This window comes from Hippoglossus stenolepis, chromosome 3 (assembly GCF_022539355.2).
Source record: "Hippoglossus stenolepis isolate QCI-W04-F060 chromosome 3, HSTE1.2, whole genome shotgun sequence".
Taxonomy (NCBI): domain Eukaryota; kingdom Metazoa; phylum Chordata; class Actinopteri; order Pleuronectiformes; family Pleuronectidae; genus Hippoglossus; species Hippoglossus stenolepis.
Genome location: NC_061485.1, coordinates 6,227,540 through 6,244,504, shown reverse-complemented (window position 1 = coordinate 6,244,504; position 16,965 = coordinate 6,227,540). Strand labels below are relative to the sequence as shown.

The 16,965-nt window shown below is 43.1% G+C and overlaps 1 protein-coding gene across 2 annotated transcripts in view; it reads right to left on the bottom strand.

The window, feature by feature from the left end:
• igsf21a (immunoglobin superfamily, member 21a) overlaps window positions 1-16,965 on the bottom strand; it is a 180,793-nt gene that overhangs the window by 61,274 nt on the left and 102,554 nt on the right. For both annotated transcript variants that reach the window (XM_035153305.2, XM_035153306.2), the window contains exons 4-5: window positions 11,772-11,893; window positions 2,412-2,530 (exon numbers count right to left, since the gene is read on the bottom strand). In XM_035153305.2, the coding sequence (XP_035009196.1) occupies window positions 2,412-2,530; window positions 11,772-11,893 (241 nt within the window). The remainder of the gene's footprint in view (window positions 1-2,411; window positions 2,531-11,771; window positions 11,894-16,965) is intronic.

Sequence of the window (16,965 nt, the reverse complement as noted above, 5' to 3'; positions counted from 1 at the left end):
CTTTTTACATCGCCTGCTTGTAAATGTGGAAAACATTATGCGTTACACTTCTCCTTTAGCTCCAGGAATCACTAGATAATAATGATTTATTGAATTCATTACTGGATATAGCTTGAGCTTAATTGGTCGTCATAGCAAGACAATGCCGGCCATTTGGGCGAGAGATCCTTCGTGCCCTCAGGCTCCATAAAGCCAACATATGCCTGTGCAATGGGAGAAGGGAAGCAACGACTTTTCCAACTTTCCCCGAGTGAAGGACAGCGGCGCAGGTACCCAGAGTTCAGGGTTTAGCCTTTTAAAACTGGATGATTGAATTCCTTGGCAGGGGATTCATTAAAATGGTAATTCTTATTTATGAAGCCCTTTAAAAAATTAAAATACTCTCCGTGTACCGCTTCCTATTAATTAACTTTTTTCCCTCTCATTTTATTTCTTTCTCCTCTCTACTTTTTTCTTTACTTCCCACTGAACTTGACACTCTAATAGGTTATGAATAATTCTGTTTCAGTTTAGACGGCAATTAGCCACAATGCCAGGGGCCATTCGTCTTCCTCTTTTGTGGAGTGATGATTTAAGACCCAGCTGAGTTAGGGGGTGCTCCAACTATCCCGCGACTACATCACTCACCTCTTCTCACCCGGCGCTGAGACAAGAAACGGTTAACTGGGTAATCCCCTCCCACCGATATGTATAAAGACTTTCACTGACGTCAGCGGACGAATCGCTCGATCATCAAATTGAGCAGAAAACAGTCGAGGGCTTAATCAAAGAGAAAGAAATGTCTAAATTAAAGGAGAGGAAAAAAAAAGAAACATGGAAACCAGAGGCGGTTCTCGGAGGCACAGAATGTGGTAACGGAGTAATATTGTCACACGGCGTCTCTCTCCTGTGTTCCACTGCAAAGTTTCATTACTGCTAATTAGCCACAGGACCATATGGAGGAGCGCATGTCTTTGCTGCTGGAACTTTGAGGGGACTTGAATACGACAATTACAGCACGGGCTCGACAATGGGCTACAGGCACACAACCTTCTCTGGTGATTGAATTGGAATAATGGGTAATAGCATTACAACGGGCGCGAGAGGCAAAGCGAGGCAAAATTCATCGGTGTTAAATCAAATATGATCTAGAAGATAGGCAGAGAGAGAGAGAGAAAGAGAACAAAGTGTGCGTTGAATGTAAAGTCTGGAAAAGTGGGGGGGCACTGAGCACTTCTCCACATTTCGCTGTTGCAGCAGAAAGACATTGTTCCCATCAATTTCTTGACCCCCCGATAAAATATCCTCAGGATTTGGAATCAAGTCAATTTCTGGTCGTTTCATAGATGGAGCAATAACCTGATTCTAGATCCGCGTCCCGGCTAAAATGTTGTTCTTGCAGCCCGAGGCCCATCCGTCTGCAAGATTTCAAGGAAATGTGTTCATTAACTCGTGTTGTCATTCAGACAGTCACGACCACGGGACATAAGAAACACACAACAAGCATCGGCCGTGGAGGAGGTGAATGTGAATAATAATAACAACAAATACTGTATCAACCTGAGAAATCACCTCTGTGTAAAATATCTGTGCTATTCATTGGGCAAAGGGGCGATTAATCCACTTGTTGCCTGGAGTGCCATTGTTTTCATCTGTGAGCCAACATCCATCCCGAGTGGCACGTCGTTTTTCAAATGTGTTCGCTCAGAAGCCTCGACACGCAGCACAAAGGGCTGATGGATGTTCCTCCACTTCACACCAGGCTGCTGTGGAGCAACTCATCACTGGTATTAGGAAGTTATCAACCTAACTACACATTTTTAAATACCAACTCAACTGCGGTCGAGTTTCTCCTGCTTCATTCCACAAATGGGAGAAAACAGAGCTTTTTTGTCATTGCACATTGGCGAATGTTGCAGAGTGCAGGGGATAAAAGAGATGCTCTCATAATCAAAAAGATTGTTGTGAAGAGCTGACCCATCCACATTCTTTATGCAAGGCAGTGAATCTCCACCTGCTCACTGCAGATACGAGCATCAGCTTTAAAAAAGAAGCTACTCGCATTATTTGACACAAAATATACATCAGACTATAATTGTTTCGACCAGAATCCTTTCTTTCGTGTGGGAAAACAGCGAATCCAACACACACACAGTATCAGTTTTAAAACATCCTCCCTCCGGCGGCCGCACACGAAACTTGAAAACCTCACACTTTCTGTAGTGATCAAGAGGGTTCGGCTGCTGCCTGCAGGCCTGCACCGCTTCCTGTTTGTCAGTCTGTGTCACACCGTCCAGCCTGCTGACTTTGAACGGTTCCTCCGCCTGTACTCCACGTCCCGCCCCAGCATCCAGCTTTTTTTAAAGCAGAAAAACCTTGAATACTGAATGCATGTGTTCCCTTGGTTTTTAAGTGCAGCAGTTGGTACTCACACATAACAGTAAGAAAAACATTCCCTGAAGCCAGGACCACCTTCTCCCTCGTCGCCCGGTCGTAGATGCCCACGTGGCATTCGTAAGGCCCGTTGTCCGAGATCCGCACCTCCGGGAGCCTGTGAAGTACAAGAATCACCCTGTGAGTTCAAATCTTTGCATTTAAAAACTAATGTCGCAGCAATGCACAGAGAAAACATCCAGATAAGGAGAGATTAAGATAATACATGTTAACTTTCACAGATATGAAGTTATAAATGATGAAAGACAAATGTTTCCATTGTCACGGTGGAATTTAAAAACTTTATATTAATGGGTTTTCATTAGTAACAACATTATTATACGTGTCAATGCTCTTTACGTGTTTGTTGTTATCTGCTTGTTAAGTAGTGAGAGTCAGAAAAAACATTTCTACACATATAGCAGAGGCTTTGTTCTATTTACTGGTTTTAAACTGGCTCACACCAAAATATATTATAATAAAATGCAATAACACTATAAATTAATTAAAATTATAATTAGAGTGTTAATGCTAACTTCTTTTTTAAACACTGCATCCCAATTCCAATATTGAACAGGGGTCCTTGATGAATTAATTATGAACTGATGTGAAATTAAGGAAAAGTTCATTATATTTAATAATTTAGCAGTTTTAGGCCTAAACTAATTATTGTTACCGAATTAGTGCATCATTACTAATGATGATTATTATTTAATAATGATTTGCAGCATTTTACATGTAAAAACTTCCCAAGGTCCTTTAAAGATGACCAAACAAGTAATCTGCATAATATTGTGTTAATAACTATACGAAATTAGATGATATTAGTAAAAAGTTATTCATCAGTTATTGTAGTTAACAGGTTTTTAAGATTAGTTAAGTATTTTACTACTTTCACAGGTTTGTTAAGTTTCATTTCACGTTTTTAAGCTTCTGGTTCCACAAAGACAGAAATTATAGTAATTATTTCCCTTCCTTTTTCCCTCCTATAATTTTTGCGTATCATTCTGCAAAGAAACAACAAACCAACAGTTGTGAGTCAGTGACGGCAGATTCACCGAAAGAGCAAAAGGAGCACAATCTGTATTCTGCACTCGGCTAATGTGTCAACAATGATAATCAAAGTGAGACACTGCTGGTCACATTTAGCCTCTGTGATTTATTCCCACAGAACAGGAACGATTGTCCTTGCCGCCCGGGTGTTTCTGACGGGGACCTCTGTTGGTACAGCAGCAGGGCGCTCGCAGCACCCGGCCGCTAATGAGTTCAGCTGCGGTAGTGAGTGTGTGTGTGTCTGCGTGTGTGTGTAGCGAATTAAGTACATCGTGCTTTTGGAGAGCAGTCAAAATTTGTGTGTGTCGTGTAAAGTATATTCTTTCCTCACCCAGCAGCTGTCTTTGAGCTGCCCTTGAGCAAGGCACTTTAACCTGAAATAAAAAAAGCTTAAAGGATAACACTGGCTTTAGCTGGTTTCTATTCTTAGCATTTCCAATAAAGTCCTAATCCACACATGTATTAATGTACTTTAGTTTGACCTTTTGTATTTGTAAGAATCATTTTATTTCTTCCATCTTTTATTTATACAGCTTAATCCTTATTGGTGGGATGGAGCCAGGACCATTTAAAGGGATTTGATGGGCAAACGGGACCCGGGGGCCCCTATCTTGAACACATGATGCATGATAGAAATTCTCCTTCAAGCAAACCTTCATAATTACCAGAAGCTTCGTAAAGGGCCTCGTTGGGGTGTTTCTAACGGTGGAATAGTCAAAGAATTCAAGATGGTTCTCGCAGAAATTGTCATCAACCATTCTCGGATTGGACGAAAGGCGGGATGCACCATGGACAGGTTGTCGGTCCAGGACAGATCTAACAATCAGTTCCTTTCAGTCAATTTAGAGTCTTATCCTCACCCCAATCTGTTTGTATTTGGGCGGTGGGAGGACCCTGAAGTGGCCCTGCAGTGCTTGGGCTGGGAAGGGATTATTTGAAATCCTAAAATATTAAACAGAACCTAATAAAATGTGTTTCGAGAGTTAAACCACTATCTGCCCATTGGTATCCCGACCTGGGTCTCAATAGAAATGACCACGTTTGACCGAGACTATAATGGATGGACCAGGTGCCGAGAAAGTAAAGTTGAAACACTGAACTTTAAACTGAGAAGGGAAAGTTTTTGCTGCACGACCAAAATGTTTGGCAAAGTGTATTTGAAAAACTGTGAGCATCTCGGGATCTAAAGTGCGTTGGTCTCCACCGGCGCTTCCTTGAGGGATAAGCATGAAATAAGTCTTTTCCTCGCCACATGGTAAAACGATAAGGCACAGCGAGTCTCTCGGCGGTGGCAGCGGGGAGGTAATTGGCTTTGTCTTGGCTGGTATGCTGTTACAGTAAACGCTGATGTGGCCCATTGCTTTGTTTTTTTGTTTTTTTTTTACAAACAAAGCCAGAGTCCCGGTCCACAGTCCTGACTCCTGCAATCGTGGATCCATACAGGCGCGGGGAAAAAGAACCGAACAGAGATAAGACGATTCAAAGCGTGGAAGCGTTCGCCACACAAAGAAAACCCCCGACCACAGCAGTTCTCAGGGGGCCGCCTGCTCCTGAAGTTTGACAGCGAGACGTGTCCATCAGAATTACAGGAGCAGGGAACAGAGGAAAGATTTAACACCTAACATTGAGGCTCCTGTTAAATATTAAGACTGGTGGAATGAATCTTTCAGCACGCCCTCTAATCTTTGATGTCAGGCGTTTCAGAAGTGCCACAAAAAAACCCCCACGTGACTCAAACACTCCTTTCCTTTCCACTGCTGTGGGTCGTTCGTCAGCTAATGTTTAAAATCTGAATAATAACGAAATCACCATTTAAATGGAACAATGGTAAAATAACTAATCATGATCACATCAGTAGATTTAATTCGTGGATTTTGTTAAAACCCTGATTATTGCTCTGCTGAGAAGACGTCTAATAACCTTTTGTCTTTAAAAAGCAGCAGTCACTGAAGCTCTCAGCAGGCGAGTGGCAAGAAACTTACCTTCTTTAATCCGTTTTAATAAACTTTTAACCGGTGGCCTGAGTCCTGCCTGTTGTAAGTAAAGTAAAGCAGCAGTGGATTTATCGGTGCAGCGCGAGTGCGTGACTTCAGCCCACCTCCTGTTCACCGTTCTCATTTTACCAGACAATACGCTCTGTATCTTCCATTAACTCTTCGCTCTGGGCCCAGAAGCCTTTCTCGTTAAAGAGTCTCTCTCCTCTCGTCGTCTTCTTCTTCTTCTTTTATCACTTTTTCATGTTTCATTGTTTGCTTTCATGGGTTCTTTTGTCCTTTACTTTGTTTCCAAATCACGCACCTCATTAATCAGTGACTTATAAAAAAAAGCTTATTAGCGGTGACACAAGCCGAGGTGGATGCTGCCCGCAGCCTTGCACACAGAAATGAGTATTATCACTTAAATATGGTGAATGAGCAACCGAGAGCAGAGGTGATTGAATGAACAGACTTTTCTTTTTTTAAACACACTACAAAATCTGCCCCTGTACACCAAAGAAAACCTGCACATACACGGACGGAGATCGATAGGAACGGGCCCCCACGGAGGAGCAGCAAAAAAAAAAAAACAGCACACCGCAAAGAGAGATCGATTGTCCCCGAGGAGTTGCATCTGAAAGCTCTTTCCTGTTATGTAGGCTCTTCCTCCCGAACTCCTCCTGCCTACAAATGCAAGCAAATGCAACCGCTGAGATGGGAGAGTGAAAAAGGAGCTCTCTTGACGGAGCGGTTGGCTGAGAGCTCGTCCAGGCCAATCTCCGCATCAGATTAACTAGCACCTTTGTCAGATATTCCTTCTGGCCCGAGCCACGTTGGGCGAATGGGTGAGGACTCTCGACTGTAGCCGAGTGTTCACTTGGTGGAAAGCAGAGGTAAATTGCCTAGAGGACGGCATGCAAAGAAAGGTGTGTAATCACCCACGTTTCCTTAAGGAATGAGCATGAAAGAAAAGGAGGAAAATGATGCTGTGAGTCTCCGCGTGCCAAGGGGAGGTGTGATTGACTTTGTGCTGGCTGGTTACATTACAGGAAGTGCTGATGTAGCTCGATGTCTCTGTTTTTTATCCAACACAAAGCCGCGGTGCTGTTGTTTGCCGTCCTAAGCGCCGCATTCATGGATTCAAACCCACACAGATGCAGGGAGGGGAGCTCAGCGATAAAACGGTAGAAAGCACAGAGGCTTTGCTGAAAGAAGAAGAAACCTTGGAGTAACTCCTGAATGATTACAGTCATTCTAAAGCCCTGTTCAATAAAATAGGTTATGCATTACTTATCATTCATTACCAATTTATGAAGAAAATCATTTACTTACCCCTCTTAAGAATATTTATTATGCACCACATGAATAAACTTGGTGAGAAAATCCTTTAATACTTTTAACTAGAATTACCACACTGCGGTTGTATGCCTCTTCCAACCAGGTGTTCCTGACATTATGCATTTTACAATAACATTATGTTGCTGTGACCACTGACCACTAAAATCGAATCAGTCAATCTGTGAGTCTAAGTCAACTATTGTGCCAAATTTAAATTCATTATCAGGAGGTATTCTTAGGATAACGCGTTCACAAGGCCAACAAGGTTTTTGTGAGGCTACAGTGACCTTGACCTTTGACCACCAAGATCTAATCTGCTCTTCTTTCAGTCCAACTGAACATTTTAACCAAATTTGAAGAAATTCCCTTCAGGCATGTTAGAGATACTGTGTACACAAGAATAAGATGAACGGATGGAACAACTGGCCAATTGGATGTTGCCGGAGTGGAGGAATAAAACGGTGCTTTGACATATTTTCATTTTCATCGTGAACATCGTCTATTTTGTCATCCTTTGCCAAATCAAATCACAATACTGTTGCAACACTGAAAACTTCAGAGGTAAATTCTGTCTCTTTCACGTCGGAAACCTCAGTGGACACCACACTCACCTTTAGCCTAAGATTGGGGGAGGAAGATTTCACGGGAACATTTTTTAATATGTAACTCTAATCGAATGAGACAACCTTGATACAACTTCCCACAGGAAATATTTATCAATTATTGAAACACCTTCCTGAGCTCTGGTCCCTCCTGAAGTTGCCGGAACAAAAGCGAGGGGTTTGTCCATTAGAGTGAGTGTGAGTGGTGAAATAACACACGGGTCCAGAAGTGTTTCTCTAATGAGGTAAAAACTGAATAAATTCATTTTTTGATCACCTTCAACCTGTCAAACTCCCCTTAGTAATAGAAACTACTCAAAAGGCAATTTGAAGGAGACAAGACATGTTTATTTACTCTTTGTGTTTGGACGGATGCTGCAAATTGAGATATTTGCATATGGACATTTGGGACATGTGCCTCTCAGAGTCAAGTACTGGAATTTATTTAGTCGTTTCTCAAATTCTCACATGACTGGTGTCAATTTAACATAATTTGTCAGTGCCGTTACAGATTCCTTCTGAAAATCTGTTTTACATTATAACTGTATAGTTACTATTAGCACAAAAAGGAGATGGTAGGTTTAAGTAAAGATGATTTTTTTTTGTGTTACATTAAGAGAAACGTTCTGGTCTGAGTTACAATACTTTAGGTTAGAGAAGCGTCGTCATCATGGCGACGATAAGAAATGTGGTTACTCATTACAGATTTGCTTGCTTTTTTATATTTAATTGCACTCCATGAAGTAGAGCAGTGCAATATAACCAAGATAGGTTAATTAATATCCATAGAATTACATAATAATAATTATCTGCATCTCTTAGTAGCTGCAACATCAACCATTTTCATCTTGGTGATTCTCTGCCATGTGAGTTTCTTTGGCAACATCCCAGTCTGGGTTTTGTTTTGATCACCTTTGAGGCTCTCATCCGCTGACATTCTTTCGTCTGTTTGGCATGATTCATGCGTGGGTGGTTTAAGAGGTGAGTGTTGTTTGAGCCTGTCACAGTGACCATTCTGCAACTGTAATAACGATGTTCTCCTTTTTTCGGTTTTAACCCTGTTCTGTGTCACGCTCACTCCTTCTTTGTTTGAGTTGCCTTCATGCAATTTCCCTGCAAAGCACCATACACATAATGAAAAATACTGCTGCAAAGAATGTGAGTTGTGCTGTAACCAATAGAACTTAATATGAAAAAACTTTTCTTGTGCTATATAATAGATTCTGCGTGGCCTTAATTTGAAGGTTTTCCAAAGTATTTTGCTGCCGCTTTTACTTTTTCTTCAAATTACTCTGAATTTCCTGTGGTGGCCTCTGATTTCAGTGGTTTGCTTTTTTTTGGCTCCTGCATCTGACTTCTTTCGCTGGAAATGTGTGAAACCAGTTCTTGATTGGACACTGGAACAGCATCAGTGGGAAAGAGCTGGGATTGGTCTGAAGGACGATGCTCACTCAAACACTTGAGAGGGGAATGGCTCTGATGCCAGGCTGTTCAATGAGAGTGGGCTCCCTTTGACAGAGCCTGGACAGATTAGGACGTGTTTTAGAGCAAATTTCAACGAGACATATTAAAAAGAAATCTTCATACATGTATTTTTTCAGACATCATTTAAATTGTAAATAGGCCACGGCGAACGACAGTCCTCGTACAAGCAACACAATAATCTGTTTGTCGTTTTATTTCCTAAAATATTCACTGAAATGTTCCAAAAAAATATTCACAAGAAAGTTACCTCCTTCCACCTCTTACTTTGAAAGTCATGGCCATTGTTAAAAGAAACCAAACTGTTGGCAGGAGACGTAATGTGGACTCATCAGAAAGATTTCATGCCCAAAAAACATTTCGCTTCTTCTTCAAAAGTGGATTTAAAGCCAACGGCAAGGGAGAGGAAAATAAAAGACACCGGAAAAACATTTAAAGAAATATATCCCACTGGTTAAGACCAAACCTCCGCTGACCTTGATTTGTGCTACTTTCATCTTTTGTGACTAAAAACCGAGGATCTTTAGACGGGAGAGAAACGCAGACGCGCCGCTCTCACGGTTTCAGCTTGAATGCTGTCGGTCCTTCAAATCCAAAGTGTCATCAGCCACATGCAAGATCCATCATTTGTCGACTCTGTGCACTGGCACTTGAATGCAGAGCAAGTAACAGCTGTTTCCATTCTGCGAGAGACGATGACTAATAGTCGTCAAAGGCAGATAAAACCAGGCAAACTGAGATGGAGTCAATATCAGTGTCATTTCTGAAACTTTCTCATAATTGAAAGATGGCATGTGCGGAGTAAAACCATCCTCTATTATTGCTGCTCTATTACAGCGCAATAATCAATATTGCTGTGAGGAGAAATGTGTTCTACAAGAGGTTTGGGTGGGGAGCTGAAAATATAATTTCTCTAACAAAAATGCTGAGTTTATAAAAGATACAGAATATTGAGGCATTCATTTAGGTTGTACAAATGGATTTGTCAGACTGCTCCGGCTTTGTGCAGAAGATTTAACATTCTCAGGTGGAAACGGGAGATTATACAGAGTAAAAATGCCGCTTTTTGCATTTCTTAGCCGAGCTGAGCTTCTCCGTTACACCATGAAAGTGGGATTGTGTTTTTTTTTTCTGACTGGAGGAACGGTGAGACTGTGGCAGGGGGGAGCGTGCGATTCTCTCAGGTCGACGAACACAGGCTTAGCATTGTGATACATGATCTGGATGCAGGTCAGCGCAGGTAGCTCACAACTGTCTCTGAAGCTGGTTCATCGGAAAACATTCCTCCCCTTGGGTGCGTTGTGTTGGACTGACTCTCACTTCCGCTTTGTGTGTGTGTGTGTGTGTGTGTGTGTGTGTGTGTGTGTGTCCAGGCATGGGGGTTGAGTTGATGTTTTCTGTTTGTGTATGAGGCCATGTTTCCCTGTCTGTGAGCATGTACGTGTGTGCACCATTTCATTGTGATGATGCCTATTCTCCCAAAGGGATGGTCGGATTGTCCGGATAAATTACCCTCAGCTGGGCAGCGACATCACACACGAGAAAAGAGAGGGAGAGAAAGAGGGAGGGAGGAAAAAAACACAATGAGGTTGGAATGCACATGAGCAGAATCAAAGAGAAGCAGCGGGGACAAAGATGAGATGAAAGCGAGCGATGAAAGCTGGAATCAGCACAAAAGGCTTCAAAGTGTGACGCATTACAGTTTTAAATGAAGTCGTAGGTGCGACGCATGGGCTGGCACTTCCTTTGTGTTGTGGTACAATAAGAGAGTGGATATCTGCAGCGAGCGCCAGAGCACGAGGAGCGAGAGACGAGGAGAGGGGGCAGACATCTGCAGCCATACTGTCGGGGCCTGCGGTAAAAAGGAGACGGTCCCCAGGACGCCTTAAACGTGTAATCAAGCCAAGCACAGCCAGATGACTCCCCACCTCCTACTACTACGCTCTCTCTCCATTTCCTGTCCTCTCTTGCAGTAAAAACCTGTTAATGCATACACAGTGGGGGGGGGGGTTGGTGCACTCACTGGATTACAGAGGCCAGAGAGACGTGTGCGTGTTCACCTCTATGCCTCCGTACACACCTGGTATTAACATGTGGTTTTCAGGATCCAATCACAATTAAGACCTGGTTTTAAAACGTGGCCCCACATGCGTCTCGTGATCGGATCTCAGCTCCCGGCTCTGTACAAACGCACACGTACGTTATTTCTGTTCACGAAGACCAAGTTATGTTGTTTTGTACACACGTGTGTCCGAGGTCAGTTTGTGTCAGAGGCACAGAGACGAGTCAGGAGAGTCTGAATGAATCTCGTGAGGCTGCGAAGAAAGATTTTACCGATTTAATTATCAATCATTGTGTGTTGATCAGTGTTGAGAAGAGAATACGTTTGAAACCGCAGCGGCTCGGAGGCCGTCAGCTTCACATGTGGCCCAGACCACCTCCGGACATCCCATCTGAGCACCTGTATTTAGAGCCGTCAACTAGAGATGGAATCACAAAACCCACCTGTTAGTCCCAGGTGTGTATGCTAATGCACCTGAGCTGGGTGGAGCTAGCTTTGATATATGCACCGCTGCAGCTGGAGTAAGACCCAGCCCCGGGCCAGATGTTGCCCAAATCTGTAACATTGAACGTCTTATCCTCAGAGTTGCTGATTAGATTTGTGCCACTGCCTCCTGTCCTCATGTAATAATGCAGTGACCCCTTCGCCACGGTCACTCCAGCCTGGCCCCGTCTGACCAAGAGCAGATGGCTGGGAATGAAGTAGTGTAGCGCCGAGCAGGAGAGGTCACCTCGGTGCATAGAGCATCAGGAGTGATTATATAGTGGGCTTAGAGTTTGGCAGATCACGGATACAGAGTCACAGAGATGAGTCGTCTTGTTTTTAAAATGAAAGTTTGAGGCTCACCTGACAGTGGATTGGTACACAAGGTCCTCACGTCTGCGGTAATCCTCCATGTGAGAGTAATTAGTATTAAACATAGCGTCATAGGTGAAGATCTTCTGCTTGATGGTCCCTCCATCTGTGACCTGCGAAAGCAAAAAAAGAAAGACAAGAGCCTTAATGGATGTTTCCTCTAATGATGGATGGGACAGGGCCGTGCCTGTCTGCCCCCGGAGCTTCTCCTACATATAAACTGTTGTTTCATGGCCTGGAGAGGAGATAGCGCTCCTGCCTTCAATTATCTCAGTGCGGCCGTGATAAGCTCATTGCTTATAAAGCACGAGCGCAGGGGGATTGAACATGATAACATGATAACATCAGTCTCGCAGACAGCTGCCCGTCTGTTTCCGTGCACATGGTTAAGTCTTAATGAAGACTGACACAGTGCGGTGTTGGGAATGTGTCAAGCCGCCTGATTTCTGCAGAGGTAATGGCTTGTGACGAGATACTGCAGAGGTAGGGGGGGGGGGGAAACGGATATTCAACAACACTGGTCTCATCATTTTTTTTTTATCTGGGCATGGTAGATGATGGAGCACTTCTTCCCCTTCCTAATATTCACAGGAGAGTTAAAGTCACTTAGCATTTGAATGACTGTGATTTCTTCTCTCCTCAGAAGCCACAGACAGCCATAAAAAAAAAAAAAAAAGAAGGTGACAGGATTTTAATGGAGCCACTAATGCTGCTTTGAAGAAGGAAATTGTTGGTGGGCCGGGGATTCTCCTTTCATTTCGCGGCGAAGATGCTATCGTTCTGATCCGATCCAATCCCCCCGGTGAGGTAAACAACGTCAGAGCGATTCATTATAAGTCCGTACAATGTATAAATGTATACATTACCTCGCGGAGAGACAAAACTAAATTGTATTTATATGAGTAAGCAACTGTTCCCTGTGAATGTGGGGGAACTCTCGTAACCTCTCGCCTCTAGAGAGCGCGCATTGCTTCAGGCTACGTTTGCCAAGTGGCACTGCACAGGGAGTTGACTGCACTCAAACAACCAAAAGCACGGTTGTGAGTATAAATTACCTTTGTCACCTATAAATAATAAGGGGGCGTTTAAATACTTTTATAGATTTAAAATATTAAAGGTCAAGCCACTTGTTTGCAAGACTTTTGTTTTATACAGCGCTCTTCCACTTGAGCAAATGATTTCAGACGTGTGTGAGGCCACCGGGCTGATAAAAGTTTTGTCACCCTTGTCAAGGAGCTGAGAGAGAGCTGTGGACACGCAGGCGTTTTCAATATCAGTTCGGAGATGTGGACACCGAGCAATGATTTGGCTTTGTTTGAGTCACAGAACAGGGAGACACATGGGGAAAGGTCAGCCTCTAAAAGCAAAGCCGTGTCTGAAAATTGTGCTTTTTTCGACCAGCCAGACTTGTGCCACCGGTGCAGTTACAGTAATGGACCTTTTAAAAACATCACCATAGGGATCCAGGAGACATTTCTGTCTGACATGGCTGTAAAACACCTGATGCGAGAGCAGTTCTGCAGAGTTTAAAAATAATACCACACTCAACTTCCCTTCTCTTTTATATCCATAATGGAAACTGGGGGGGAAAAGGCTACACATGTGCACTATGGATCAATAATGAGACATATGTGATATAAACTGCAGAGTACTAAAGCATGAGAGACGTATATTTATAACTGTCAATGGAATTGGCTCATTTCTTCTATATTTGTTGGAATGGTGCTTAGGCGAAATAACTGCATCCATACTTTGAACTCCACAATAACATTTCCCTCTTGTCTATTTGCAATGTTTAAAAAAACATCTTCAAAATACTTTGCGACCATTAACAATTTAAGTCAGACAACATGAAAAATCTTCTTTTTTTATTAATGCTCATTATCTCCTTGCTTGTTTTCCTATATTCCATAACACTAGGTTTGTGCATCACGAAGACCACATCAAAGAAGGAGAATCAGGAAAACAGTCAGAAGAGAATCATCGCAAAAGCAGCGTTTTCGCAGCAGGACATCGAACACGTGGAATCTCAAAGGTTGAAGGAAGTTTGAAAAGATGGATGATTTCTTGTAAATACCAGAAATCAACAAGTCAACAGTTGCGTTGTCACTATCTGTTCTTGCAAATATTATACGCCTATGAAGAGTAAGTGGTCGCACACCATGACATCATATAACGAGCTTCTCTATTGGTCAGATATTTAAACCTCCACCTTACGATTGTTTTGCGCCTTTGGTCCGACATGTGCTGCAAGAGAGAAAAGGTGAAACTCTGAATAGCTGCTTTCAAACATGCACTGAACTCTGGATAATCTGCTGAAATTATCCAGAAGAGCTGAATGCTACAATGCAAATGTGGAGTTTCTCCTGCCAGCACCCTCGTAACAACTCCTGTTATTATCCAAATGAGCACATGTAAGAATACAGCAGGAGGAGGATTGACTGCAAGTGGCTGCATTGATGACGTTTCTAACAAATAAGACAAAGCCTAAAGTCAACAAATATAACTCAACCGTAACATTTTCCATCATGGGATGCTGCACATACTGTAAATGTGCATGCATGCGTGTTTGTGTGTGTGTGTGTGGGCAAGCAGACACTCAACAAATCAACAGCAGCCCTTCAAGTGACCTAAAGCAGCCAGTGAAGTGTTCAGCCCTCGGGCAGTAGAGGCTGTGAAACAAGCGACAGCGTGATTTTACACATGGCGCTGAAATATTTAATCAGGTCGGACAAATTCCAGCTCGTTAGCAACTAACTGTAGCTCCCCTTGTTAGCATGTCAGCTGTGCTTATACGTTTAGCACCGATACATTCTGGGCGAAGAGACAAAGAACGGAAACACACAAGGGGCGACTCTCCAACCGACCTTAATAAACATAATATACTTATTTATACCAGGTGCATCACTTCTGTTGCAGTTACAGTAAATATCTGGGTTAGCAGTAACATGATGGCCTGAAGGATGTTGTTTCAAAGTCCTGATGTGGGAGTAGTTCCGGTCTAAGATGTGTTTGTGAGCTTAATGGGACTTAATGCAATGGCCTTGTCACTTTTTACAGCTTTTATACCACTATCGCACACCTCAGAGGAGATTTCTTTAAAAAGCACAACTGACGACATAGTGCGAGAGTAGTTTCATGGATAGATACTTTAAATCGAGGTAAGTGAACCTTTGTCCAAAGACGGAAATAGAACTGGATAGTTAGCGTGAGCAGCAATAACCTCCGCTAGCATGAAAGCTGGGAAAGAAACAGGATTCCGCAAACAGCATCTCAAACATTATAATCACAGCCTGAGGGAAAAAGTCGCCAGGTGGAAAAACACCGTAGCAACGAAGAAATGCAAAAAGATCCACATGCTTGTTGATTCTCTCTTCAAAAGGAATTCTATAGCTGTAGTTTTTTAAGATTTCATTGATCATTTGTTCCATGAATCATCAGCTCTGATTAGACGTGACACACCAAAGACTCAGTGACATTCACATCGTCGGTATTTCAAAGTTATTTACTGTATTTTCACGGCTGCACTTATTCACAGATTTCCGTTTACCTGAGATCTACAAAGCTTCAGAGGCTGATGCAAACATCCTCTAACCCAGAAGTACTGAGATGAGTTGGAGACATTCAAACTGGTTCCAGCGTCCCCCTGAAAAACCTGGCGGATAATGCAGGTGTCTGATATCTGGCTGTGTGGAAGCCATGAGGAGATTTCTGCCTCAGACAGGTCATCTCTGTGGCACTCGCTCTTTATCTATCCCCCCTTAATGATTTCACCTCTTAATTAAGACTGACCTGTACACCCCTGCGTAATAAATCTGAAAAATCCTGCCCATCAGCGGATGGCTCCCTATCCCCAGAGATCTGTTTGTGGCATGAGCCACTGACTACAGAAGGGATAGAACAGTGAGAATGGAGGGAGTGGGAGGAAGAGGAAAAAAGGAAAACCCACTCTGTGCCAAAATGGCTGTACAAGAGGGAGAGCAAGAGTGAGATGAATACTCTTCGCTGTAATCAAAGGGTATTCAAAGTAGCGTCGGTGAAGCGAAGCTTTGCTACAACGGCCTCGTTGAATCCAGGCCACGGGATGCATATGAAGCACAGAGGCACAAAACCTCTCCAACACTCGGCCATCTGGAGATATGAAAAGACAGACATGGGTGTGGGAGAGTCACCTACCCCTCCCCTGTCTGCATTGTGGCAGATAGCGGAGGTTGGCTGAGGGAACAGCCAGCGGGCAAAAGAAAAGTCGGCGACAGGTATACAATGGGGTTTGAAGGTGCTCAAAACCGGGTCGTGTGCCTATCGTGAGACGTGATAATGCCAAGACAATCTCCCGACTCCGGCATCCTTCCTGCCGAGCTGACTCTAATGATGCAGGGGTCAGATTAGGACTGGATCTCAGGGGTTAACCAAAGCCCTCCTCCCGCTGCCTGTCTGGGTTGGGCCTATTTATAGGCTGCAGCTGCATCAGAAGCCACTGGAGAAAATTCAGCTAACACACTGCAGGCCAACTGTGAGAGATTTAACCTGAATCCTGCCTCATAATTTCAGGCACTAGTCAGAAAATCACTACAGCCAAGTCTCTTTTTGTCACATTTTTCAAACTGGATATTCTAATCTCCACCCACAAAGATATCAGGGCCCTCGTGGACTTTAATGTTATGCTAAGATAGGGTTTGAGTAATAAAACCTTCACTTTGGGTCTTAAAGGTAGATGATAATGCTTTTTTTCAAGAGAAGTTAATTCATATTCCACTTATGTATGTCTTTGTGATCTGAATCTATCAGTCTCACGCGCTGTGAGATGGGAAGCAGCATCGCTCTCAAATAATGTCTTAATGAGATTAATTCCCATTCAGTCTCTCATTTAAAGACTTAGACAAGCAGCAACAAAGGAGACGATCAGAGCATTGTCGTGAACCAGCTTGGCACTTTTCTTCATATCCATGCTAATTTGCCTAATATTATTATTCAACAAAGTGTCTTTTGGAAACGGGGCTGAAGCGTTGGGAGACATTGTCCTTCTTGTAAAATAATTGCTGTACGCAAGAGAAACATTAATAATGAGAGATTCAGAGGGGACGTGGTTACCCTGTGTGCTGATACACCACAATGAGTAATACCTGTTTTTATATTGTAAGTGTCATTTCATGACGTCACTGTTAATTACCGAGTCTGTGGGAGA